We start from the raw sequence: 27,722 nt of genomic DNA, 5'->3' as shown, positions 1-27,722 counted from the left end.
CATAAAGAAAACACAAATATTTGTGACCATGCATTAAATATGTCATGAATCAGAACATTTATAATGAAAAAACGTTTGAATTCATTCCCATTGTTGCCGTTTGACGAGGATGAGCTAATACGAAAGCAGAAGCACAGAGTAAATAACTAACATACCGCATTTTATGTGTCGTGAAGTAGCCGCTGTTCATTACGACGTAAACTGCAGCGTTACGGCATTTCACCTTACGACACCTTAGGCCTTCTGTTTAAATTTCACAGAGCGCTTTAATACGTTAAACGTTAATATTCATATCGCTTGGACGGTGCCAGTATTTACTCAAATACAATGGGAATAGAAGATGAAGCGGACCGGACGCTCTTCATAAGAAATTTAGACCAAAGAGTGACAGAGGAGCTTTTATTCGAACTGTTTCTACAGGTGCTGTTGTCACTAACGTTAGCCATAGCTAGCAAGCGTATGTGTCACTGCCAGATAGCATAACATGATGCTAACAAACCGAAAGTGTCAGAATTGAAATGGCTCAAACATATTAATTCATGAAGCGACAGACTCGTGCAATATGTATGGCTCATTTACATATGTTACAACGCTAATGTTAGTCGTTCACATGCTGTGGACAAGAGACGTTGTTATTCATTTAATCTGCGACAGCTAACGCTACCTAGCTAGCTTTAGCTAGTTGTTGTTTGGGTACACCATTAATTGGTTGTTTCTGCAGGCAGGACCTCTCATCAAAACTAAAATCCCGAAAGACGCAGAAGGGAAACAGAAGACATTTGGTTTTGCCGTTTACAAACATGAGGTGTCCGTACCGTATGCCGTGCAACTCCTCAACGGGACATCGCTCTGTGGGAGAACTCTTCATGTGCAGTTCAGATCAGGTGAGTTGACTTGGTTATTTTTAACCCATGAACAGGTGTTCTCATACACAAACATAGCTTATAGCACATTAACCTGACGGAGTCAACACAGCTAGACACTTGTAGAAGTATTAGAAGTATTCGGGTCACAGAGGTAGCCATTCGTGTCTCTGAAAGATAATTAAGCGACGATGTTTTTAAAACCCACATAGCCATTCATCGCCGGTTAAACTTACCGCTGTTCTGATCATAATTACACAATCATCAAAGACAGTTCCACCCGTCTGGATGGAAAAAGTATTCGGTCCTCTGTACGACAATTAGGGTGTTTAACCCCTTATCCGTGTTGCAGCTCTGCTTTACTATCCAGGCTGCCGGCGAGATGCCATCTTTGTTTTGATCCGGCGACGGGATTGTACAGGATGTTAACGTAGTGCGGTTATATTGAGCGGACTTCTAGGAATATGTACTGAAGGATATACGTTAATAGATTGCCCTCATAAATCGAGCATGGTTATTAACATCAACTTAAGGTGTCCCAGAAAGAGACACAAGTGCTTACTAGGGTTTCTGCACATGCGTCTTTACGTAACCCCCTTGACTCTCTGTCTAAAAATCTGCACCCTTCCTTTAGCTAAATGGCATAAATGCACAGTGACGCTATTCATGAAAGTGACCAGGCCAAAGCCACGCTAAAGCCAGGTTTAAGGAGTCTTACTTTTGCTTGCTGTTCATTGCAATTCCAAATAATACCAATGAGAAGGAAACCAGGAAATGTTAATTTAATAGACCCTGCATGTTTATGTCTGTTATGTTTCAGCCCACTCTTATGAAATTGTTACAGATGATCATATTGTCTAGAATTGGGTTTTAAATTTCTGATTGTTGTCTTTTCTGCATCAAGACACTATTTTTCAAGAGAGAATCAAGATGCATCAAAGAAACAATCCCCCATCCCCTTATCTACCCCGACTAAATATGACTAAATGCACTAAATCTGGTAATCTTATACAATTACTTGATGAAGTTTATTTTGAGGTATTTTGCACTGCTAATAAAAAAAAAAACCTGCAGCAAAATTATTGGAGGTTCTCGACAATATGGCTAATATTCTTGCTTTGTGGCTGGTGCCAAGATGATATAGATCCCTGTAGCATCTGCTGGGTAAACAGCAGAAAATGTAGAAAATAACTGTAGTTATCATTTTCACGTATTGCCATAATGTCCTTTAGGAAGACAAAGAATTATCATGTGCTCCTGTGAAGTAGGTTAGTGCACTAGGTGACCTCTCTTGCTCAGTGTGTTTTAGACTTCTGTTTTACCTTTTGTTGAACGTCAGTTTCTCCTGGCAAAGTTGTACCATCAACTACAATACTACTTGTGTCTAAATCATGTCAGTTTTAATCATGCCTGTATTTAATTATTTGGAAATGTATCTCACAATGTGACACATTGCACAGTTCATGTGGCAATTATTTTAAAACAAGATTTATTTGTCTTTTATTAATAAACCATTCCCTTTGCCCCATCAAAGGTAGCAGTCATAGCAACAGTCCAGGGAACTCGCAGAATTCAAGTCCTGCAAATACCCCAAATCCCCATGGCCAAAGGTAAGAATGTCTCATGAACAGTTTGCATCAGTAGCATTACAGCAGCTATTGCCTAAAATTATGTTGTTTCAAGTTGTCTGAGGGGTAAGAAACCAACTGTATATGTGTACTTGTATGTACACTCTTTGAAGGCAAGGCCCAGAGTAATGATCTGTGCAATATTTTTCCAGCATGTAATCAGGGTTTCTTCTGGAGTTGGTTTAGGCAAAGGTGGTAAAGGCTGTCGAAAAAACAACATAAAAAAACAAACTAAAAAAGTCTCTGGCAACAGGATCACAAGCTCTAAATACAAGTGTAAACGACCACTTAGATGCATTGTGATCCGATCATTCAAACTGCTCACTGTGGCGCATTTGACCACATATATTTTGTATTGTAAACGCCAAGCTTCCTTATGCATTGCCTCAAGGACGTAACAGGAAGATAAGTAATAAGTGCAGGATGCTGGTTGTTTTGTGGCTGAAGTGTGAGCAAAATCAGATGCCTAATGTAATATTAGTTCTTGAAACATTTTTATTTTCTTAGCTGACCCGGGTGAGACAAATGTGGCGGTTGTCTGGGGACATATCTTTGCACGGGGTTGTTTTGGTTATCTGTTTAGGTACCTAGTACAATGGTCTGGCACTTAAGGTGGAGCTGGAAACACTGCAGTCTGTTGATTGGTCAGAGAGAATTGGAACAACTGTTGTATTGCCATCTGCCCTCTGATGTGGGATTTCCCATCTCGCCTGCTTTTTTCTTGTCTTGCTGTTTGCAGCCTTTGCTCAAACAAAGCTTGTCTCCTTGTTTTAAAACAAACAGCCTCATACTGTGAAGAAAGAACATGAAATTCTCAATGTCCTTTATTGTCTTCTTGTTGTCATAAGAGTAGCATAGCTCAGTGCTTAATGTGTGTGTGTGTGTGTGTGTGTGTGTGTGTGTGTGTGTGTGTGTGTAGCGAGTATGTGGTTAAGCGGTAAAGGGAGAGCAAACATCAGAAAAGTAACAGTAAATGCAGTAGAGGAAAAGATTAGCAGTGAATTGTCAATCTGGCAGTAAATGTACAGATTAGGTTACAGTATGTCCGTTAATAAATGTTGCAGCTTCTCAAGACCAAGAAAAGGCTTGTCTGTTGTTTCCCAACTGCTGTGAAAGTGTTGGCCCTGGAGCCCTGGTAACAACCCCGCCTACAGCCTAAATTTAAGAAGACCTTTGGGGTGGAAATGCCAAAAAAATTTTAGGTTTAGGTACATTTAGATATGGGTTAGAGACAGGTTTCAAGGGTAATACACTGAAAGTGTCTGGAGGAAAAGCGGCTTTGGATCAATAGGGAACACCGTATATATTAGTGTGTGGTATTGTGGCAGTAACAGCAAATTCACTCCCAGTGTGTTGGGCTGCAGCCTTTAGGTAATGTAGTTTGTTAGTAGCTAATGATTTGGTGGCATGACACTACTGTTTGTATGTAATTGGCACCACACTCTGTGTATGCGCATGCTTTCCTGAAGATACTCCCTCCTTGTTGAATATTACTTAGACGTGCAAGTTTTTCATGCTCTTGGCAGTGTCCTGTGCACAAAAATTGGAGCATTGGCAGAAGATGTTGCATGAAATGGGATTGAACTGGTGTGTATGGACACACACAGACGACTTGGTGTGCAATCCTTTCCATGTTACTTGCCAAATTTAAGGGAACGGTGCCTGTTAGGGCACATGCTGGAAAAGTTGAAAGTGTTGGCCGTAGACTTGGATTAAGCTGTATCAGACTAATGTAATGTAGTCTTGCATTCTGTGCTGCTAAATTATGCCATTTTGCTCTGTTAGGATGGAGAAAAATAGCTTAATGTAATTCTTGCAAAACAGAGATTAGATTTAGTAGTTTGAAATGACTTTCTTGTTCAGTGTGTGTACATGTATCATCTAAAACAAATCACAAAATGGGAATTCTGCTGTTGTTTAAACAATTATGCAGTCTAAAAATGTATACTCAATAAAAACCTAAATAGTGAGCTCTCCTGTGAGAAGAATAGTCACTCTGGGGGAGAGAGAAACTAAACGAAAGCAGAACTGACAAGTTAGGATTGCATCTCTGGACCAGGTTAGGTTGTGAAGTGGCATTAATGCAAAGTCTGTGTGAAACTGTGAATGATGGCAAACAACATCTAGACCGCACAAATAGAGGCGGGGGTTCAAAACGTTTAAGACACCATGAATATAAAGTACCAGGACCGGAGTGTAGCTGGTCATTGCCTTCTTATTCATCACTGCAGCTCAGGAAAACACATGTGTGAATAGAAAGCGACGAGATGATAGTGCTGACTGATAAAGCTGCCAATTCCCTCTGTGCTGTTGTCTTTGTCACTGTCATTAATTTCCATTGTTGGCTTGGAGACAGGTGAGTGAGCAGATAGTCACATCTTTTTTTTCTTACTTGGCAGTAAGGAGCTTCACTCTGAGGGTGGAAATAAGCCAAAGGTTCAGTTATGATTATGAACAGTCCATTGATTGCAACATTATTAATGTGTAAAGCCAGTCCCTTGGACTTTGATCTGTCAGACTTGGCTTCCTATCAGTGTTGATGGACTTGTTCGTCAGATATTCCATCGCAGATCTTGCCACATGCTCTCTTGCCACTGAAAAATTATGTTTCATTATTTGTTTCTTTCCAGTGACAGCTGGGTACATTGAAAACGACAATCTTGAGCCTTTTCCCAGTTGTTGCAGTTATCTTGGTGATGTGGCTGGATGGATCAGTGCTGATTGGTCTTGGCTTGAAGCCTGAGTTTACATTTTCAGGTTCTTGTTTACATAATGTTTGAAAGAGGGAGAAATGTTTGTTTGCCTATATGAACAGGTGTTTTCTTTTTACTGCAGCATTTTACATTTAACAGTGAACCTTTATGATGGTTGCTGTGTGGTTTGATCACAAGTTATAAAAACAATATGAAACCAATGAAGTAAATATATATATATATATATAAGTTACGCATTTAAATGCATGACCCTTCCACAAATGCAAAAGAGGTGCAAAAAGGTCAAAGAATTAAGAAAAGAATTAAAACATGAACTAAAAATAATGTAAGTAATTAAAAAAAAGGTTGAAGTCAAGCGTGGATTTTGCATAAGTGGGTGGTATTCAGTATGTGGAATATGTAGCTGTCATTGTGTAGACTGTTGATCTTACCTTTTTTTTTTTTTTTTTTTAGATGACAAAATATTTGACATTGGTTTTCTCAACTCTTACAGGACCCCGATCCAGTTCAGTCCTCCACCATATACTCCTCCACCCCAAAGGCACAGGTCCTTTTCATCTCCAGATAATCTGCCGAAACATGCCATGGTAACCTTTTTATATATTTATAATGACCCAGGAATGCAGTCATGGCAGAATTTATAGCCTCTATTCAAGATGTGAAGACTCACTCTTTGCTTGTTGTCTGTTAAAATGTGCCTCTGTTCCTCAGCAGCAAATGAAGAAATGTGTACACTGTATAATTTAACAGCAATAGAAACAAGCTTCTTTTTTTTGCCTTAGTGAACCATGACACAGGTTTTTCTTCATCCGCAGATGAACAACATGATGTGGCAGCTCCACATGCAGCAGCTTGAGCAGTTGAATGGCAGCTTCTCCAAGCCTCCGCAGAGGCAGTCGCCTGCAGGTGGAAATTCTGGCGGAGGTGGCTCAAGGCAACACAATAACGCCCCGTATCGGCATCAGCCATCCCAGGTGAACAGCGGTGGTAGAAATCAGCGCTACGCAGATGAACCAGGTTTCGGACGTCAGCCGCAACACGGCCACAGCCGGGACAACTATCACCACCAGAACGACAGGAGTGGCAACCGTCACCATGACAGCAGAAGTGGCAGCAGACATCATGATGATAGGGGTAGCAGCCGTGGCTACCAAGATAATAGATGGCGACGGTACTGAAAAAAAAATCATGAATTATGTTGACAAATGTATACTCAGGTTGTTTGTACATGATCCGACCAGTTTGAAGATTTAATAACTTATGCCTTAGAGCCATTTTTGTTAAACCTTTTAAGGCGTTTTTAAATTTTTACACTTTCATGTGAGTTTTTCCTCACAGATGTTGCGAAAATTCTGAGGAGAGGAATTGTATTATTATAAGAGCAAGGAAAAAAAAAACAAATCAGACATGACTGGTAGTCATTTTGGAAGACGAGGAAGAAGCTTATTTTGGGGGAAAAAAAAGATTTAGGATATTGGCCAGTTTTTATGTTATGCAAATACTATTTAAATGGTGCTCCGAAAACTTTAAAATTCTTCAGGTACTTTGCAAAAAAGAAAAGAAGAACAAAATTTTCAGCTAAAGATTCCACCAGCAGCACATTCACTGCAATAGGGCACCATCCTTTCTTAATGTTACATCTGTTGACCTTGCTCTTTCTAAAACTGGGTTTTATGTTATTTTTTTATTCTGAGTCTGTAAGACAAACTGTTTTAAAATGAACATTTTCATTATAAAGCTCCTTTCATTTGATTGTTGCGTTGTCTTTCATGTGGCCACAACACAAATGCCATGGGTCTTGGCTGTACACGGTGAATGCTATTTACAGCTCTTTGTGTATGTGACTAAGTGAGCTATTGTATGCTGATGCTGCATGCCGTCACATAATGCACACATGGCCTTAACTGCACCTATAAATGGCCCACTTGTAAGGAATAGGCTTGTGCAGTGGGTTAGGAAGTAATCTACAGGTGGCGCCACACGCATCCTTTCATTGAATCAATTAAAATGGTAAATATAACTGCGCCACATGATCAGCTCCTACATTTGACCTATCTATTAAGGATGCTTTCAAGTCTTTACATGGATTTGACACCCACCCTTTTCACTTTTACACAATGCAATTATGTTTAGGTTTATCACTTGTTCGCCAGAGTTGAACGCAGCTGGTTCTCTTTTGTCAGAAGAGTCTTAACACCACTTAGTAAATGGGCCCAGGTTTCAGTCAATTTACAGATGTGAAAGAAGTAGTTCATTGTCCCATCCCAGAATTAGCAGCACTTTGATCCCCAGCATCTCAGGTTGCGATCAGCCTCTCGGCACTGATGCGCCAGTGTCTGCTCAGGCTTGCTTACAACAAAGTGATGATCAGATCCCTTAATGTCCGTACTGAGGTCATAATCTAGCCTTCCGAAAGTGCTTATGCCACTACCAGAGGCTCCCGCGCTCTATCGACAACTATATCCCCCAATAAAGCTCCCACTGTCCAAAAGTGGAGGTGAATTTGCACCCTGTGCACTAAGCTCCGAGTCTTGCATGTAATCTACCTCGTGTCAGATTGCATCCCGATGCTCCCAAATCGCTCTAATAGAGAGTATCCTCTGTTCGGTGTCAGTACTAGGAAGGGCCTTATTACGCTTCTGGCTGTGGCATAACTCTTTTAATTGGTTGATCTGCCTGGCGTCTCCAGCCCTGGAGAGCTGGAGCGGGCGGATTAGAGAGGCCGCTCAGTAGCCGCTGCTGTGTGGACTTATATAGAAGCGTGTCCCTTGAAATGATCCGCTTCCAAACGCCCGGAGACCCTCCCTCTCCAGCAGCCCCGCAACGCAAAGCACAAGTGTCAAGATGCCTGCAGCCGTGATTCCTTGGATTTTGGCACCGCGTCAGGTTGTTGGGTTCATTGGTGCCACAGTTGCAAGAGGTGTAGGCCAGGCCCAACTCTCGACCGGTCACAATCTTTGTCTTCTCAGGCAGCCTTAAACTGCTTAAAGTAGGTGAAAATTGACATAGCCTGCATAAATGTTTTGTAGTGAAACAACCACAAAATAATGATGATTCAGAATAATGAAAGGAAAATATATGCAGTTAAGTTACCTCATCAGAAAAGTTGCTGAAATGTTTGAAACATGTTGGTTTCAAATCTGAAAGGTTACATTTTCAGCCCCCCTCCCTCTCCAGCCCAAGTCAAATGTGCTGCACAGCAGTTGTTCTCATCTCCTCCCTCTTTGATCAAGCCTTCAAACCTCTGAGAAGCAGCCGAGCTTTCCCATGCACAGCTCCCACATTTCCTCCTCCATAATCCTGCGCTCTTTGAACGCTGCGCCTTCCGAGGCACGAGCCGCCAGCGAGTTCAACTTATTTCCAGTTCTTGTGATGATAATCGGTTCCCCCCTGAGGACACTGACATTACTGGAAACCCGTACCTGCGCCGGGTTTCTTCACTGTGATGATTCGTCTTACATCTCAGTTCAGTCACACCGTGTAAACTGTTTGAAAACAGAAGCAGGCGACCAAACTCTTTTTATTACCTCCTCTGCTTAGTCTCCCAAACAAATGTCTGCTTAAATCTGCAAAATCTGAAAGAGAATAGAAATAAAAGACGATTTTGCGATACTATAAACGCAATTAAAGATGTATTTGCAGTCAAATAAAGCGATGGAAAAGGCACTCAGAGGTTTCTGAGTGCGACGCATGTGGACAGGTTCAGCCTGTCAGAGGAGGTGAACGTGCTGGTATGTGACGACGTGCTATCAGCCGACACTGATCTTCATCTCTCCGTTTGATCTGTCTGACAAAATAATGTGCTTTAAATAGATTTTCATCGGTGAATCAAATTGATTTTGTGCCAAAGCAGAACCTGGAAAAAAAAAGCAAAAAACAAAAACACAGGCTCCAGCTCTTCTTTCCCGGTATTTTATTTGACAGACGTCAGTAAGACAGTTGTGTCTTTTACTCGCGTGCCCTTATGCCACGTGCGCGCGCGCACGCAGTCGGTAATTAATAATAAATTATAAGTGAGTCTGTTTGCGCTTGGCAAGTCAATAAAGAGCGACTTGGCCTTTAACCGCAGCTGCTGACTTATTGCTCCTTTATAAGAAACCTCTAATTTGGGTGTTTTTCTTGTATAAGAATTAAACAGTTTCAAGAAGAAATTCCCTTTTTACCACCACTATTATTCTTGTTATTATTAATAATATTGTTATTATTTATACAAAAAATAATTGTACAATTTAAACAATGATAACAAAAAATAAGTTGACAAAAAAAGTGATTGTTGGTCACGCAACTAAACCGACAGAGATTTATAACTTTACACTCAAAACTTAATATAGGAGTTTGTGCTCTCGACACAGAGCACAACCCCTTTATATATGAAGGGTTTACGAATTGAAAAAGCAGAAAGAAGTGATTATTCCCTCCTCGTTGCTCTTACTGGTGTAATTCGGTTGGCTTCATGGTCGATGTGGCACGGAAAGTTTTTTTTTCAGTCCAAAGTTAAAATATCGAATAGATTAGATTGTGCCTCGCAAGACTCAAGAAAACTTAAACTAAGTTCTGAGTTCATAAGGAAGGAAGGAAGTTAGGCACGCGCCCCTCAATAGCTAAACTAATAAACGGATGAAGACAAATAAACCAATAAATCCTTTGGGAAAAAAATGCACGGTCCGAAGTGAGTTAACCTGAATGAATTAATACCACACAGGTCTTTTGACTTGATCTGAAGCTTTGATAATTAAACCAGGTAGGCTCTTTGAATTGATTATATCAGTTTTTAGCCTGGAAAAAAAAAAAAAAACTAATTCTGTGGGGAAACTTTTAGAGTCGAATGAACAAGCTGTGCGCCTCACGTGTAAAAGAAATCATAGAGAGAGTGAAGTTTTTTGGGTGATGGGGGAGTGTTCGGGAGGTGGTCATGTGTATGTACAGTACATGAGTGTATTAGTGAGTGAGAGACAGAGAGAGAGAGAGAGAGAGAGAGAGAGAGAGAGAGAGAGATGGAGCAGCAGAGATGTGCTCAGGGATGGTTTATATAGCAGTGGGTGTGAGCACACATCCCAGTCGCTCCATTGCCGCTGTGGCGCTCTGCGCAGCTCAAGTTGAAGGCAGCTGATCTTCACCGCGACTCTTCAGGGAAAGCTGAGCTGCAGTTTCAGAGACGAACAATGAGATATTTAAACGCATGAACTCCAGCAGTCGCTTCTCCGCGCGGCCAAACCTGCATAACCGTAGATATCAGTGAAAAAAAAAAAAAAACACGTTGTTGAAGCGAAGGTAGCGCACGGCGCACAGGGACAGATCATGCACTGTCAGGCCGAGCTGAGGCTCTCCTCCCCCGGGCAGCTGAAGGCTGCCAGGCGGCGCTACAAGACTTTCATGATTGACGAGATCCTCTCCAAGGAGACTTGTGATTATTTTGAGAAACTTTCTCTCTACTCGGTGTGCCCTTCGCTCATTGTGCGGCCGAAGCCTCTTCATTCGTGTTCGGGTAAGAGAACTCTGTTTCTTTTCTTTCCTTTTCTTTTTTTGACGAATTAAGAGGGCAACAAATTAGAAAAAAATAATCTAACATGCTGTAATTAGCACTTGCAGATTTTGGGGAAAATGAGAAGAGGATATTTTGAAAATTCTGACACTTTTACGCACGAGATCAACTTTATTATTTAAACATATTTTTCATTTGAATTTGAAATAAAGGTGTTAGCCTACATGTTTTTGTGCATGTGTCAGGAAATGTGGTTTACAACGTGAGTAAAAACATTGTTCACCTGCTCTGGAGCGTGTGGTCGGTTATGCTGGTGTAATGACAACATTAGTGTCGTGCAACAAAGTTATATTTACTTAAAAAAAACCCCCCAAATTATCTGCCCATACAGCTGTGCATTTGGGAATATTAATATTTGAATTATCGAATATTAATATTTCAAATAATTTCTTTTTTCAAATCGCAATAAATTTCATGCACCCATCCTCCTGAAGTTGCTCCAGCGGCTTTACCTTCCTCACCCCGGACTTTATAAATCACTGCAGCTCAGCGTTAAGTGTTGAAAATCAAAGACGTGTGATAGAGTGGGTGAATGTCAGCGGTGCTTCAGGGCTTTTGTTTGGCGCGAGCTGATGAATGGCTGAACCGAGAAGTCGCTCTAGTCACACACGAGAGTCAGCGAGGAGGCAGAGTGACAGCTCAGCAGAGATACAATCAAACCTCGCTGCTGAAGCCTTTGGTTACTAAGCTGGAGCATTCTTGTCTATAGGCCTCGCTCACTTTGATTAAAACGGGTGCAACCACAGGCCTTCTTTAACGAGTTTACTGCTGCTGGAGGATTGCACCTTGTGAGTGCCCTCATATGGCACACAAATGTGTTTGGGGCCTAAAACAAAGTGAAGTCATGCACAAACAAGAACTGGTACACTTGTCATATCAGCCTATAAAAGACGAATTATGAGCGCACACTGATTTCTCCTGACTGACAGGGAAGGAAACATTGAGTGGGAACTTGTAAACAAGTGACTCGTTTGAATTATGTTTTTTTACAACTCCACGAATTTCCCTTTCATTAAAAATGTTAAGAATAATCCAGATCTCTGCATGATAGACTGACAGATTCCATCTCCCTTTGAACGTGTCCTATACTTACACTGAAAATAACCAAAACAGTATGACAAAGCTCAGCTGGCACAGACAAAACACATTCTTAATTGTAACTCCAGATGAATCCAAACAACTCGAAGGCTACTGCACACTCTAGTAACCATTAGGATAATTGCTCCAAAGTCTGAAATAATAGCCACTGCAATTTGATGATGACAGCGGCGGGTTGATAAAAATAGGGAAAGCGATTCCCTCATCCCTCTGATATGGACTGGTGTGTGCTGGAGGGCACTATGACTGGCACCCCTCTGTTCGGATGGATAGAGTAACCCGCCCTGCATATCAGAACACTGTGCCCACCACTTATTTGTAGCTGCGGGGGTGTGAGACACAGTATATTCCCCAACATCCAGGGCTTTTAGTGCTTGATATAGAAGCTGGCAGGCTTACAGGTCCTGGGCCAAAGAGAGGCGGCTGGCCCCTGCGTGGCCCCCCAGCAGAGAAAGTTGACTTCTTCATTCTGCAAAGGAAAAGGCTGCTATAACCTCCTGCTGCCAGCGGAGGCCGCTAAGAGACAGTCATGCCAATAATGTTGCCTCAAGGAGTTGATATCAAATGAGTTGGTTCTTCATTGTTTATTACTGGCACGCTGTTCAAACATACGAACCTGATCTTCCTCCTTTGTTTTTTCCTGTGGTGCTTTGTTGTTAATTTCAGTCCATTTTTATTCAGCCAAATGAAATGAATACGATCACGTGGAGTTCCTTCCCTGTCAATTACAGCAGCGTAAGAGAGGCTGAGGCCTGACCTGGTGCTGAACAGTGAACGATGTAATGGCAGGTTGCAATATTTCATTTGGAGTCCCGTCTCTCAGCGGGACTCAGGGCAGGGCTTTTAGTTGTGTTTTCTGGAAGAGGTGAGAGGGATTAAGATCAACTGTGGTGTAATCTCACTTGACAGCTTGATGAAAAATAAAATTGAAAAAAAAAAAAAAAAAAGCAGGAGTGTATGCAGCGGAGTACTGGTTTGGTGCTGGCTGGTGGACTTAAAGAAGAAATCCAAGTGAGCAAAAGGGTTTTCATCCCATTTTAAACTCTAATCCGCCGCAGACAATAAAGTCTCCCATTAAGCATAAAGCCAGCTTGAGAAGGCCGATTACACCCATGTCAACACACAGAGGCAAGTATGCACACACACTCAAAGACGAAATGCGCGCACATCTTCCATCTCGAGTTAAGGATAACGCTTGACAGCCTGTCATCTCCCCGTCATCTCCGCGCAGCCACTGCCATCAGATTTGTCTATCTCGACAGGGGATCAGTGATGAATCACTTCTAAAAGTAGTTTATGCTACAGGCTGATTTCAGCTGCGTGAATCACTGTTCAGGTTAAACAGTTAACGCTGATGCGCGCAGCTCCAGCTGGAGAAGCCTGTCACCGCGGCGAACACTAAACAAGGCGCTCTCCACACCTTCCTCCTACTATTTCTTGAGAACTGACGTTAAAGTGCTCCAATCTGTCATTTCCTGAAGGTGAGCGAGTCTAATTAAAGCAGTGAGTTAGGGCAGATGAAGAAGCTGCGTGGCCTGTTGCCCTTCCCGCCTCAACAATGTTTGATCTGCGCTCGGAGGGCGAGGCCAAACGAACAAAAAACCATTTAAGTGAGCAGCTCTCAAGCTGTCACCTGACGGTTTATACCCTAAACATGTGCAAAATTGCACGTATGCTTGTCATAGCTGAGCAGTGACTCATCCATTCCTGCATCCCATTAACAAAAAAGTGCGAAGGCAGAATAGGAATAAAAGCTGCCGCATTTCTCATGCAGTGATAATATATTGGAGACGTGGTTGATTTAATCAGAATAATGTCATAATAACAACACGGTCAATAGCACAAATGATTGAATGCTGTACAAATGACTCTTCTTGATCTATTCTGAGCAGGTATGTCTTCTGTAATGGTTACCAGTCCCCGCATTCCGCCTGTGATTATCAACAGTATCAGTGCTCTTTTGCGCGGGGCTGAGCCGCGCACTCGCAGCCACTCAAACCGTTTATTTGTAGACTATTGACAGGACGCTGGCACTTGTCAACAACATGTCAGACAGGCGGCTTCGCCGTCGGTGGAAAGTCACCGTGATAGCTGACATTCCCCTCTTTGCGCTCCTTCTGTCTTTCCTAAAGTTCTCTCTCTGAGGGGCTGTCCGGAGACAGCTTCAAGCTCTCTGCTGACAAGAGAGATTTCCTGAAAAATCGCAAAGACAAACAGATGTTTTCTTCCCATTCTGAGTGACACGTGTGACAACTTTCGCATCTGATTAACAGAGAGGAGAGCTGAGAGCAGCCGAGAAGGAAAACGGTGTAAATGGAGAGAAAGAGCATGCAGTCGGAGAAAAAGAGGTCTTCTTGTCTAGACCTGCTACAATAGCAGCAATCTCACGTTGGAGGATCAGTGATGACCTCAGCGCCTTGTCATGATGTCATGATGAGCCCAAGGCAGTGTCTGGTGTGTGTGTGTGTGTGTGTGTGTGTATGTGTGTAGCAACTGTTCCTAACTGTAAGTGTGCTTGTATTCAGTGCTTATGCTCCTAATGCTTGATTTGCATCTAATAATGAGCTGCATTGTGGATCCGCGCACAGTGTGTATGTGTGTGTGTGTGTGTGCGCGCGCATCTTAGTCTTATTTTCCTGTAAGATTAGGAAAATGGATACGCTCCACCTTCTGTGTGAGTGCTCTTCTCCTCCACCTCCTCTTTTTGTTCTGATTTGTGCAGAAATCCATATTTTCTCACAGGCCTTTAGAAAAAACCAGAAAGCAATTATGCAACAGCAATAAAGAAATCAAAGCCTACCTCTGATTGTGTGTGTGCGTGTGTGTGCTTGTGTGTGTGTGTGTGTGTGTGTGTAGGTTGTCTGTTGCGGTCGATGAGGAGATTGACGAGGCAGATCCTCCACAGACAACCAGGAACACACATGCTGAGCGTGTTCGTGTGTGACAACCTCCCATTTTCTCTGCCTTTGCAGCCTTTTATCTCTCTTTTTATCTTCCACCTCCACCCCCACCACCCCCGTCCCCTCCCCGCGTCCCTTCAGCTGCTCCTTACCGGCCCCGACGCTGCGCCCCTGCGCTGCGCCCCGCGCTGGCTTGTGAAGTTTGGTTAAGGGCTTGGTTTCGCATTTGAAGCCGTGAGGATTGTTCTGGCAGATCTCGTGTTCACTTTGGTTGACCCGCCACATCCTTCTCAGCCAACCTCCTGCTCTCCTTCGCTCCAACGTCGGCTCCAGACAAGTGTTGCTTTTTATTGATTCTGGCGTCTTGCTGCTCCTGTCTGCACTGATAGAGAGCAAGAAAAAAGTGCATTTAGTGTATGACTGCGTGCATGTGAGAGAGAGAGGGAGAGAGAGAGAGAGGGAGAGAGAGAGAGAGAGAGAGAGAGAGAGAGAGAGAGGGAGGGGGGGTTTATTAGCTGAACAGTGTTTGATTTAGTTTTTGGGGGTTTTATTACAGCTCATTCTGTGTCTGAACGTGTGTGTCTGCCTGTACATCACGCTGTCAGGCTCAGTGTGTGTGCAGGGAAGCCAGTCACTATTTAACAACCTCTGAAAAATAATCAGTCATTTGACGGGTTCAGGGGAGCGGTGTAAAACACTGTCTGCGTCATTGGGATCACGGCCCTCTACATGGAGGAGGTCAAAAGCAAAACACTTTTCACAGCAAACACGGCGCAATTAAAAATGAACCTGTCCAAGCAATTACAGGCGGTCGATAATGGCACAACCGGCGTGATTGAGAGGCACATAAGAGCTCAGTAAAAACTCCGCTGCACTTTTATTGCGTTGTTCTGTTTCTGTCATCTGACGCAGCGTCTCTGCTCCTCCAGGCTCCTCGTCACTACGTGCCTACCCCCTCCTCTCAGTGATCACGCGGCAGCCCCCCCACCTCCCCCAGGTGTCGTCTCCGGGCGGGGCAGCCTCGCACCTGCCCTTGGTCTCGCCGCAGCATCCGCGAGGCTCCGAGCCGTCGCCCAGCCAGACGCCGCTCAGCATCAGCAGCGAGTCGGATACGGAGCGCAGCACGCCGCGCCTGAAGAAGCCGCGCCGCAGCCGCACCATCTTCACCGAGCTGCAGCTGATGGGGCTGGAGAAGAAGTTCCAGAAGCAGAAGTACCTGTCCACACCTGATAGGTCAGTGCAGCTAAGACACTCAAGTCTGATTGGTTGGAAAGCCTGTTGCACATATAGGGAAATACACTAACACGCATGTGCGCAAACCACATTAAAGCACATTAATAAAAAGTGGTGTGCCAACCTCATAGCGACCTAAAACGATTTTGTGACTAAGGCTACATCAAAGAAAGCAAAACACTCATGTATTAAAGGTAACTAATACAAAATATTAAATTTCAGCCAGATGTAAAGTAGCTATCAGAGTCATATAAGTGTCACTCAGCTGTGTGAGTTCAATAACCTGCATACCTGGCATAGAGCACATTTTGAAAGTACAGTACACACATGCACGCACACACACGTGTATTCACGTAGCCGCAACTGCAATTATCAAGCAGCGGTTAACCCAGCATCATAATTTTTGATTTATCCTGTGGGGAATGTCTCGTGTAATGTGAATTTGTCTAAGCCAGAGCATTACCTCAGCATTCTAGTCGAGACAGGAGTAACGCTTTAACCCTGAGCTCCCCGGCAGCGAACGGGCCCCAACAAAGAAACACTGCCTTATTCAAGAAAGCAGGGGCCGCGGCCAACACAAGCAAACACCAATGTACTACACTGATTTACTGCCAATCATTTCACACGTGTGCAGGTGGATAGAGAGAACATTTTGCTTTCCACAATAAGATGAAGTAATCTACATGTTAATATCTGTGTCCTAAGTTCCATTCTGTGGGTCATTTTTGGGACCTGACATGAGGTTAGACTGTATTTTCCTGTTTTATTGTGCGCCTCGCTTCAATATTTGGCCTGCAGGCTGCTTTTCCATTATAACCCAGAATAGTATTGAACCATATATGTTGTAAAAAGCTTTCCTTCACATGCGCAGCAGGAATTTCAAGCAGCTTGTGAACCTTTGCACCAAGTAAAGATTAGACGTTTGTGCACTCCACCCCCGGTGCTCATGTTTTCATATACTGAGAGTAAATCAGTGGTGATTAAAACCGTCTTCGTGTACTCCGTGTTCGTGCATTTAGACGTGCAAATAGCTACACTCTCCACACAGCCGGCTCTTTGCAATGTATCTGCTCACCACATCTAATCTGAAAAGACATTAGCATATTTGGAATAAACCAGATTTATTTGTCATCCCATTTACATCCCGTCCGCGGGGAAAACTCCCACGATGCATTATTAAATGCATCACATCTTGGCTTGCCTGGAGCCGTTGGAAAGGCGCCATGCTTCATCTTGAAGCAGAAGCCCTGAAGCTGAGCACAACTCAGTGATCAAACCCAACCACGCTCACGCCAGAATACTGTGTCCTGTCAAAATATCCGATTCTGACACTGTGTTGAAAATTAATTAAATACCCTGCCGGTGGAAAAACATCAACAGAGAAAATCCCCCTTTAAAGCCCCACATCAAAGGTGTGGCGTGCTCCCCACTTAGGTTTGTTATGATCCAAAGATAACTTTACTTTTCTCTCCTTATTCTTGGCGTGGAACCTCTGCGGGCTTCAATTGAGATGTGTGTGGGGGCAGAAGGAGCCAAAACCAAAAATATCCCCCCCCGAAAAAGACTGTTAATTATTTATGTCATGGAGCAATAATGATTTTATGCAGCTTCCAATTATAATAATTAGCTCCTTAATAATCCTCACTGTCATCATCATCGTTATTATTCTGAAAAGGTTTTCAGTTACACCCAAGATTACCTTGTGAAAGGTGTGAGAATGGAACAAAATGGCCGTCTTGCTGTAGCCTGGAGGGAGCAACTCAAACACTCTTTCTACCTCTGTAAGTGTGTGGTTTCTCTCCATTGAGAACTAATGACCATAAATAAGTGGGGTGTTTTCCTTTTCTGCAATTACTTTTCCTTGCCTCCAGTTGTTGAACTGCCATTGACTGGGTCACGTAAGATAGAGAGGTCTGATAGACAGCTTGATTGCTTGTGTGTCTGGAGTTTTTTGAGGCTCAGACAGGCACACACACACTCTAAAAGCCCATACAGCCCTTTATGTAAGGTATAAGATTATGCCGACGATCCTGTGAATCACAGGGGTTTGTCGTTGCTCTGCTTTTTACATTCTGTTCACGCCTTTTCTCCGTCTGGGCTTCTGCTCTCGCCATCAAATGAAGTCGGTTTCTTTCATTGGGTGGCGGGGGTGGGGGGTTGGGGGGGGGTGCGAATCCCTTCATCTGACTGCTAAAGACTTTGAGAAGAGCAGGGAAGAGGAAATCTCATTTAAAAGACTCAGATAACCGTTCCTTTTCCTTTCACAAACGGATGCCTTGTGCACTTTATCTGTCCCTTCCTGACGTATCACATTACGCACCGACCAATAGCCCTGTTAGTCATGGATCAACACATGTGGTGGATGCATTCAGGCTTTTCTCCAATGGCCCCAATCGTCCTGGTACAAGTGCTGTGATTGGATTACTGATCTCAGTACAGATGTTTCAAGCGGTGTTTCCTGAGCTGCAGGTGTACAGTGTCAAACTCCAGCTACTGGCAATTTAGCTTTGATGTGAGATTCAAAGAATTAAGAGTATGAGAGAGGTCTCACAGTGTGTAATGCCAGCAACCTCTAGGCATATATACTTGGTGGAAGGGTAAAAACCACAATTAGTGGCAAGATTCTCATCACCTATAGATTTTCCTGTCAGTGGAAGAAAAAAGAGTAAATCTACCTGGTAAAGCATGTGAATAACATGTATAGACTGCTCAGACTAGAGGACCCTAATAGAGAAAGCACATGAAACGGCCACCTAATGTGCAGGTTGTTGTCTTTGTGATTTTGCAGGTTAGACCTGGCCCAGTCACTTGGCCTCACACAGCTCCAGGTGAAGACATGGTACCAAAACAGGCGTATGAAGTGGAAGAAAATGGTAAGAGACAGTAAAGCCTGGCAGGTCTGGGAACAATGGCTGCTGCAAAGACGAAGGGGAAAATATTTACTCTGTTTATTTATCTTTTCTGTCATACTTACAAAATGCATTTTTAATCCAAAAAAATTACATCTAACTAACTGTTCCATACATGCTGATTTGCACTATAATAGTAAGACACTCAAATAGTAGGTAGCAGGAAGAGAGGGTGTGGCGTGAGGTGTGACCGATGATGACGGCAGGGAGAGCAAACACTTGTAGAAGGGTCAACAACTCAGAGAACAAAAAGGCCTGAAATCGTTAAAGATGAATGAGTGCACAAAGGGCAGCAAGCAGCAATACGTCTTCTCTTAATTACTATAATAGCAAGCATCGCCTTCGACTGCTGCTGCTATTTATTACCAGGGGAGTCCACTAAGATGTGTGCGTGTGTTATTCTAGGTGCTCAAAGGAGGTCACGAGGCCCCGACTAAGCCCAAGGGAAGACCCAAGAAAAACTCCATTCCCACCACGGAGGAAATAGAGGCCGAAGAGCGCAGGATGAAGATGGAGGCAGAGGAGAGGATGAAGAGGGCTGCCGAGACGGCGGCGCTGGCTCAGGGAGGAGAAGCATCTCAGCTTGAACCTCAAGATCTCAGTTCAGAAACTCACATTGCGGCCGCGGCGATGGAGGGATCCGAGCGAGAGCTGCCGCTGCTGATGCAGTCAGAGACTCACGCGGCCAGCTAAGTAAGAACAAAACAGCCAAAGACTAAGCCAACCTGAAAACAAATAGTGCCTCAGGATCACTGTAAAAAGCCTGTGTGGTGTTTAGAGCCATTTGCTTTAGGAATTTGCCCGGAAACATGTCGGCGGTGTCCGATCTTTACCAAATGTAGCCTTTTATTTTTTGTGTTTTGGAAAAATGTACCATACAAAGAGCTAATTGTGCTGGTTAAAATGTGGCCTTTCAAAACTGTGTTTGAGAAGGTCCCTGGTATAAGGAGCGTAAATGTATCAAATCAAAGCAGGTCAGTCAAAGCAAAACACGCGTCATGCATCAGCCTATTGTGCATTACAAACATTAAAGATCACACACACTGCCGATCCTCAAAGCTGCCTCACAGAATGCATGTGCCAAAATATCAGGATTTGCCTTACTGTAGTGTCTCTATGTGTCTATGTATGAAAAAAAATCCCTTCACTGCCAAAAAGTATAACATTAAATGGCCACAGTGCCTTGTCGGTCTCAGAGGAAAGCTTTTAAAGTGTATAGTTAAGATAACTATTCAATGCAAGTATATTTTTTACAGTGATTTTTGATTACAAGTGCCGTTTTTGGGGACAGAGTTGTAAAGTTTAGAAAAGGACACTTTTATGTTTAGGTTGGAGTTCTCCTGCAGCTTCAAGGCTCACTTGTGTTCATTATTTGGTCAGTAAAGCTTGCATTTTTTATTTTTTTCAATCTGGAACTCAATATTTCTGCTAAGCCATACACTGTATTATACTGTAGAAATGTGTATAAAGTATAAAATATATGGTCTTTCGCATATATGTCTATATATATAGATATACATATATATCTATATATGTGTAAAAACAGTATTTTTAACTGCTGTTTTAAATTGGATTAAAATAGTTTGTATGTATAAAGTTACTGCCGTCCCTGATCTTTTTCTTCTTTCATGGGAGTTAGGATGACTCTGCTTTCTGCCACGAGGCCAGTAAGACTCTTAAGCTGTCAGAGATTCTCAGAGGGAGTAAATCACAGCCTGTGCCAAAGATGCACAGCAAATGCTGAACATCTGAAATCTCAAAGACGTTTTCAGCCTGCAGGCTTTGCATGAGTATCCCAATCAGTATGTTAGACCTGCATTAACATAACTGTCTTCAACCGCCTGTCACTGACGTCTCTGCACCCTTCGAACTCGACCTTCTTCTCTCACAAAGATTTGTAATTAAAGAGTATCACTTTTTGGATTATACAGATTTATTTTTATTAGTTGTTGTTTCATATGGAAAGTGCAGTATTTTTCTGATGTAAATAATGCTTGTTTGGTAAGCTTGTTTGCAGTTTTTTTTTTAGGTTTGTGTACAATCATTTTTACTATATACAAGTGAGTGTTTATGTATTTAAATGCACTTAATAAAACAGCCATCATTTAAATTCCGCTTGTATTATTTGGTGCAATTGCTTTGAGTTTTGCTGGGCACACTCCTGCTCTCATCACTGGATTGAGCCTCAAGCCTCTTCTGCCAAACACATCACGCAGGTGCTGGTTTTGCACGCCCGTTCTACTTTGCATATGCAACCAGAAATTCAACAAAATGTCTTTGCTCGTTCGTCTTGGTGTGTCGCTAATGAAAACAACGAATTAAACTCGCTGACAGGATCCTTTTGTATGACACAACAAATGATTCTCAGATGTACTGTCATGTCATGCTAAGTGTGTGTAAATCAAACAGTTAAAGTCGCCCTGGCAGGTTGAAGTTCAGGCAGATGCATTACTGAGGAAGCTGAAGACGTACTCGCTGTAGTCAAAGTTCGCCATAAATCACATTCAAAAGAACAAAGCGTTCGAGCACTCCGTGTTGTGACATTTATCATCTTCATCTGTACAGCAAACAAGTTGCCCTGCAGTGCACCTCAGGGCTCCTCCGTGACCCTGAGCGATTGAGGAACAGCCGAGGTGTATTTTTAGTGGCTGATACCGGACATGGATGGTTTCTAAAGCAAACAGCGCAGTTCAGCATTGAGTAATGTGCACTGTGCTTTAACGCCTTGTGTAAACATTCTGAGTGTACTTCATATGTGTGTGCATTCAACAGCCAAGCCCCAGCACTTCTTGGAAGCATGATTGAACGTTTAAGTTTTTCAGCATGAGTTTAAAAAAAAAGAAAGAAAGAAAGAATGAAAAAGGGTGCTCATTAGGCCTGTGTTCTACATCATTAACCTTTTTCTGCGGCATATCGGTCGAGTAAAGAAAATATAACAGAGAATCTTACTTTCATATCTTTATTATCTTATCTAAATGAAAAAAGGTGTTTTCTTTGTTTCTCCTGTACAATACTTGCAAGTTGGTGTAGCATCTTTTCAAATTATTCTTCAAAATCTAAAAAGTCATTTCCGATCAGTTTTGTTATTCCTGTGTCTGCCTAATGAGCAGAATAACTGTAATTGCATGCGCTCAGAATAAACGTATGAACATACTTGAATGGGATTTAGTTTAAATTTAGTGTGCATGTGCACACAAATGCACAATGATCACACAATGAATGAAGTGTTGGACAGAAAGGGCCAACGAGATAAATAGATTTTTTTTAATGAGACTAACAAAAGCATTACATGTCAATATTGGTGGAAGAGGTATTAAGAGTATTTGCAAGCTAATCACTCTTACAACCAATGTTAATGAGCTCTGTCACCGAATCAAATATGTAGAATGGGTAGAATATGCCATGAGAAGTATGCATGGAGCTCTACAAACAATGCAATGCTTTCAGCGTCGTCATGTTAGTCATTACCCTTTAATTGTCTCATAGCTGCAACTGCACAGAACAACTACTTCCATCTGCCTGGTTGAAGGCATGAGGAACACAACTTATATTCTGGCTATGAGACATTATGCTGACAACTGTTGGCATATGCAGCACAGTAGTTATTTGTTAGGAATATATTAAATGTTGATTATTCAGAATTGGCCCTGCCGCTTGCCAGCCTTATGCAGAATGAGCTGTGACTCAACCTCGGCACCTGGTTAAATTAAAGTAACAAAAGCCTTTGTAGCAGGTACAGTGTACCCGCGTTAATTGCTGGGAATGAGTGTAAACATTTTCCTATTAAATATCGCTGTGAAAACAGAGGCTCTGCCTGGCAGGCAGGCAGGCAGGCAGGTCTGAAAGGAACTGTGCCTAGCAAGTCTCCACAGGCTGAAGAGCTCCTCTGGGCTAAATGTTGTGTGGCGAGGTGAAACACTGGCGGCCTAATTGGAGAACCTGTTATTTTCTCACAGGTCCAAGTTCAGCTCAAGGTCACCGTACTGAAGTGGTGTCAACCCTAGCTCCCCCCACCCACACACACACATGCACCAACACACACACACACGCCACCAAGACATCCGTCGCGCACCTTCACCTGTCAGCTTAGTGTACGCTGAGGTAGTTAGGACTGATGCGAGAGGGGGAGTGGGCGTAGCTCACCCTCATTTGTGTCATGACAGAGGAAGTTATTTCTAAACGTTGAGTGCAGGAGAAACAGCACGGCTTACCTAAGTCAACAAAGGCGGATGCTTTCTACAACATGCACAATGCTCCCCTTTGTCCTCCCTAACAGTGGAAGAGAAGCAGTCATCATCGGCAGGGCCGCGAGGATCACCTCCGCTCCCCGGAGTGTGTGTGAGACATGTGGCTGACTGAAGCTGTTGCCATGAATCTGTTGATAAGATGTGCGTTGAAGCGAGTTTTGCTCGGTGGAAAGTTTGCGTTTATGTCACAAATTGTTTCAAAATACAAATCAAACAGACATTAGCTTTGATATTGCAATGTACAATTATGTCTCCAGTTTTCAAACCCCCATTTCCAACACTTGCACAAAGCTCAGCTCAGTTCTTATAAAACGAATGGAAACAGGACAAATCATCACCAAAGTAGAAATATGTGTGCAGATGCTGATGAACGTTAAATGTTTAATGATAACATATAACATTGCTTTGGAACACTGGAGTAAATTGCATGAAAATGTTTCTTGTTGCAGTGGAATAAAGATATTATTAAATCGTTAATAAAGGTAAACATTAAAAAGACAGCGTTTAAGAATGTGTGCTTGTACTTCACTGACTGCTGCAGTATCTTACTGGATGACGCTGCGTAGCGTTGGTGCAAAGGTTGGGCCGAGCTCAACTGCTTTATGTTTTTCTGACGGATCCCTGTGCATCCTGAGTTAACTGAGCGCCATTGAAATGAACGAGGAGGCAAAGCTTTTTCACGCAGCACTGCTGTCTGTCTGAACACGACCTTTGACTCAGAGACGAGTGTCCCTCCTGTGTCGATGGATCGTTGACAGAACTCTGTGCATCTTTTTTGCAATTCATTACAGATCTAATTGTATTAACCTGAATCTGATTCCATTTTTATGGATGTCCTTGACAGTTCTGTTGTAGAAAGATTCATCGTGTGAATCATTCATTCAGTGAGGAGCAAATTGCTGTGACACTACGCTCAGAGTGTGCTCTTTGCATTTTAATAGAGACTGTTTGATCATTTCTTTTGATTTTGATTGAGTAAGAACAAGCTAAAAAAAAGCCTTGAGTTACGGTCGACCTGCTACTAAAAAGAGGAGCAAATTCCCTCAGTTTTCAACCTGCAACCTGTCTGCTGGCAATGCAAGAGAGAAGTCCCGAGATCTGATAAGTAAAACTACCCACATTTGTTTTTGAATTTGTTTTTCACAGCATGCACCTAAAGTTTAAATTTGCAGCTGGGAAACAACCCAGAGAAGTGTTCATGTGTTGCCAGGATGAATCAGATTTTCTTTGAATCACTTCCGTCATTTACGCAATCACCCTTAACACAGATGCTTTAGAACTAAGTGCCCAAATCATTTCTCAGTGCATCCCCTTTTGATGGACTGTGGGATCTTTCAGCCTAATGTATTTAGTGCGATAATTACAGTGATGCCCGCCTCCCTGTCTTCTCTCGATAGCTCATCCTCTGGTCAACATGTCTGGGAGACGACGACACTGCCTCCCACCTCCAGGCTCTCAAAGCTCGTAAATCAGCCAGTGAGTGTGTGTGTGTGTGTGTCTGGATGCCTGTTTTTGCTGCAGGGATATTGAGGGGCTTGTTATGGAAGTCATGATCACTGGCTCAGGGGTGTATATCCGCCTGCTTAGGAGAGGGGCGGTAATGGACCTGTCAGTTGGGTTTTTCCCAGGAGCTACCGTGTGCTGCTATGTCCAAATCACTGACGACCCCCCAAACTCCACAGACCTCCACGAAGACCCCAGTCAGTAATGACTGAACCCCTATACACCGCCCGATCAGCACAGCTCCTTTCACTACTTTACTTGCTATTTTTAATTGCATGTCTAGAATTCTGTTCTTTTCTTTCCACAGGTCCACTTACTAATGACTGGATTCAACGCTTTTAAGCCAGCCCATTATCTTTAGGAGTACGTTGAACTGTTCCACCCCTCTTCATTTACGCCCACTGCCAACGTTCTACCTGCCAATGCAAGAAGTAGGTAAGGCAAAAGGAGATGGCTCAGGTCTCATCATGTCACCTAATTGTGAACTTTCAGTCACCTGACAAAACGAATTGTTCCCCAATGTGAGGAAACATCGACCATTTGGATCCATACGGAAATCAATCCGCACTCTTGAGACTTGCTTGGAGCTTGGAAAAAGTCTCATACCTACTGTTGTGCAATTATACTTTGACAAAAAAAAAATGAAACACACTTAATGTTCGTTGTGATGGGTTTCACAACTCAGGGAGGTTTCAAGAGTCCCGCTTTAAGTTTTTTGCAGCCTGCAATAATGAATGGAAGTCAGTGGCTGCCTTGCAAGGCAAAAAAACTGCATTTAAATTTCTGAAACACAGCATGTGATGCACAAACTCGCTCGCATGACAGCAGACTCCTTTCGTTTCACGATGGAGTCCACACGACAATCACACAAGCCGTCAGACAAGCAAGAAGTCAGAGACCCAAGTCTTGTGCAAAAGTTTGTCAGGTTTCAAACTTTCCTGTCGCACACTGTACCTGCTTCCAGGCAATATTTTATTTATGACAAAATGGAAACAAACAGCAACAACTGGATAGAAAAATCCAAAGTCAGACAAGGGCCATGTGGGTGGTGGGTACTGTCAGAGTTTCTCACTGTGATCATAACTCATTCTCAGGCACAGCTGAGTACATGGGAGTCATCCATACAAAATCCAGCAAAGCCTGCTGTTCTTTTTTTTTTTTTTTTTCTTCCCTGCCATGACCTGGTCTGGCCTTGAGAGATGTACTCTCATTTGACATTTTAGACAGGAAATTTTATGGCGCTCTTCAATTCTTTGCTTTGCGGCAACAAATCAAACCTTTCAGGTAGAAAGACTGGCTTACAGGGAAAAGTCTTTGGCAGCAAATCGATTGCTGACAAGATTCTGTATGTCTTGAAGTGTTTAGTCTCCAAAACTTCCAGGATGAGGCAGAAAGTCGTAACCACTCTAATACTGCATGACCTTTTACTTGTTTAATATCACATGGCCATTTCTCATATTCTTCTTCTTCACAGACTCCATCAGTTCCTACATTTCAAAGAGGATTCCTCGTCACAAATTTAATTTCCTAACTTCTCATCCCATGTCTCTTTTTATCGCCGCCCTCCCTCTCGCCTCGAGGTTTTCACTCAGGGTTTTCCCTAATGTTAAAGAGCAGCTCCTAATGCACTTAATTTAGGCTACATGAAAAACTGAGCTCAATAGGCTTGTAATCCACATTTTACACCGAGACTTGAGTTTATAAAGGAAGCCGCTCTAAAAGCCAAGGAAATGTCACAGGGAGTCAGGGAAAAAGTGCAATAGTGCCGGCTGTGTAATGTGGGATCAACTGAGTGGCAGAATGACTGAGCAATTACGTATTTGTTGAAAGCTCATTTCATAGGTCTGTGCCCAACTGAAATAAAATGAAGTGAACCAAGGAATCGTGTGTGTGTGTGTGTGTGTGTTTGGGTGCATGAGGAGTGTTTCTGGTCTTCTCCCAGAGACTTTACTACTTCTGCATTCACATCCAAACACTTTTTATCTGCTGATGTTTTCTCCAAGAGAGCAAAGAAAACTTCCTCCTTGTCAAACTCTCTTTAAATAAGACTTATTTTTTGACACAAATCCGAGCCAGGACTCGTTCCTGTGCTGACAGGATCGACTTTCCTTTTTCTCCACGGGCGGACACTTACACCCTCTTCCTGCGGAGAGAAGTGTGCGTGCGTGTGTGTAGAGGGACTTAATGTCACTTAAATTGTGTTGTGTTGGGCCAGCAGGCAGCTAATGAGCTCAGGTGAGCGATCTTCAAATATTTCCACTTGGGGGGAAAAAACGAGGGAAAGAAAACAGACGATGGGATTGGTGATTGGCAAGCTGTGAGGAGCTTCTATTTTCTCAACATGTTTAGCCTCTCCTCTGTCAACCGCTTTGACAGCACAGCATGTCAGTGATCCTGCGAGGGGGCTCTGCGCTTTTCTGCCTCGCCTGATGTCAGGGAGCAGCCAGGGGTCAGCCGTCAACTCGATTGGTGGAGTTAACAGAGAGAGGGGGTGGAGCCGGCACACTGGCACGCTTCCCTAGCTGCTAGTCCCATGTGTGGTTTTATGAATGAAATAAACAGAGTGTTCTGTTAATTGCCTCATACGTCTATATTTTAATTATTAGTTCTTTGCAATCAGGGTGATTGTGCTGCTGCTGTTAGAACGAGGGCCATTTCAAGATGTGCTGCAACAGCTGCGCTTATGGCCAAGGCACATACAAGCTGCTACACGTGAGGCAGATGCATGCGTGACTCATCGGTGGGTTATTCAAAGGAAAATACACCACATATTACCCGTGATTGTCATAAATAACAAGTGTGAAGCACAAATCACAGACAGAGGTTGACATGATTAGTTTTTGTGGGCAACTTCTGCAAAATTACTCACACTTAGATGTTTTGATAAGTCATAATAAGAGTTATTCAAAAGGCCGTACAGCGTGTGCACAAGAGGCGAGTGAGAACAGCAGAAATCACAATAATAATGTCGTAATAATAATGTTAACGGACAATTTGTTGCAATTTAGAAGGTGTAGTTTCAGACAGGAATACGAGCCTGCTGCCACAAAAGATGTAGTAGATCAAATCATAGTGGCTGTTGTTT

The 27,722-nt window shown here is 43.0% G+C and overlaps 2 protein-coding genes across 2 annotated transcripts; both read left to right on the top strand.

The window, feature by feature from the left end:
- Nucleotides 1–222: 222 nt before the first annotated feature.
- Nucleotides 223–6,957, top strand: rbm7 (RNA binding motif protein 7). The gene is made up of 5 exons (XM_041940951.1): nt 223–420; nt 722–884; nt 2,398–2,473; nt 5,699–5,792; nt 6,021–6,957. The coding sequence occupies exons 1-5, from the start codon at nt 328–330 to the stop codon at nt 6,381–6,383; spliced, it is 789 nt and encodes a 262-aa protein (XP_041796885.1). The 5' UTR covers nt 223–327; the 3' UTR covers nt 6,384–6,957.
- A 3,323-nt stretch (nt 6,958–10,280) lies between these two features.
- On the top strand, nt 10,281–20,991 carry barx2 (BARX homeobox 2). Its single transcript, XM_041941440.1, has 4 exons — nt 10,281–10,690; nt 15,675–15,978; nt 18,767–18,851; nt 19,293–20,991. Exons 1-4 carry the CDS (start codon nt 10,504–10,506, stop codon nt 19,578–19,580), a joined length of 864 nt encoding a protein of 287 aa, XP_041797374.1. The 5' UTR covers nt 10,281–10,503; the 3' UTR covers nt 19,581–20,991.
- Nucleotides 20,992–27,722: the final 6,731 nt, after the last annotated feature.

Source organism: Chelmon rostratus, chromosome 7, assembly GCF_017976325.1.
Source record: "Chelmon rostratus isolate fCheRos1 chromosome 7, fCheRos1.pri, whole genome shotgun sequence".
NCBI classification, from domain to species: Eukaryota; Metazoa; Chordata; class Actinopteri; order Chaetodontiformes; family Chaetodontidae; genus Chelmon; species Chelmon rostratus.
This window is presented reverse-complemented; position numbering and strand designations above follow the sequence as displayed.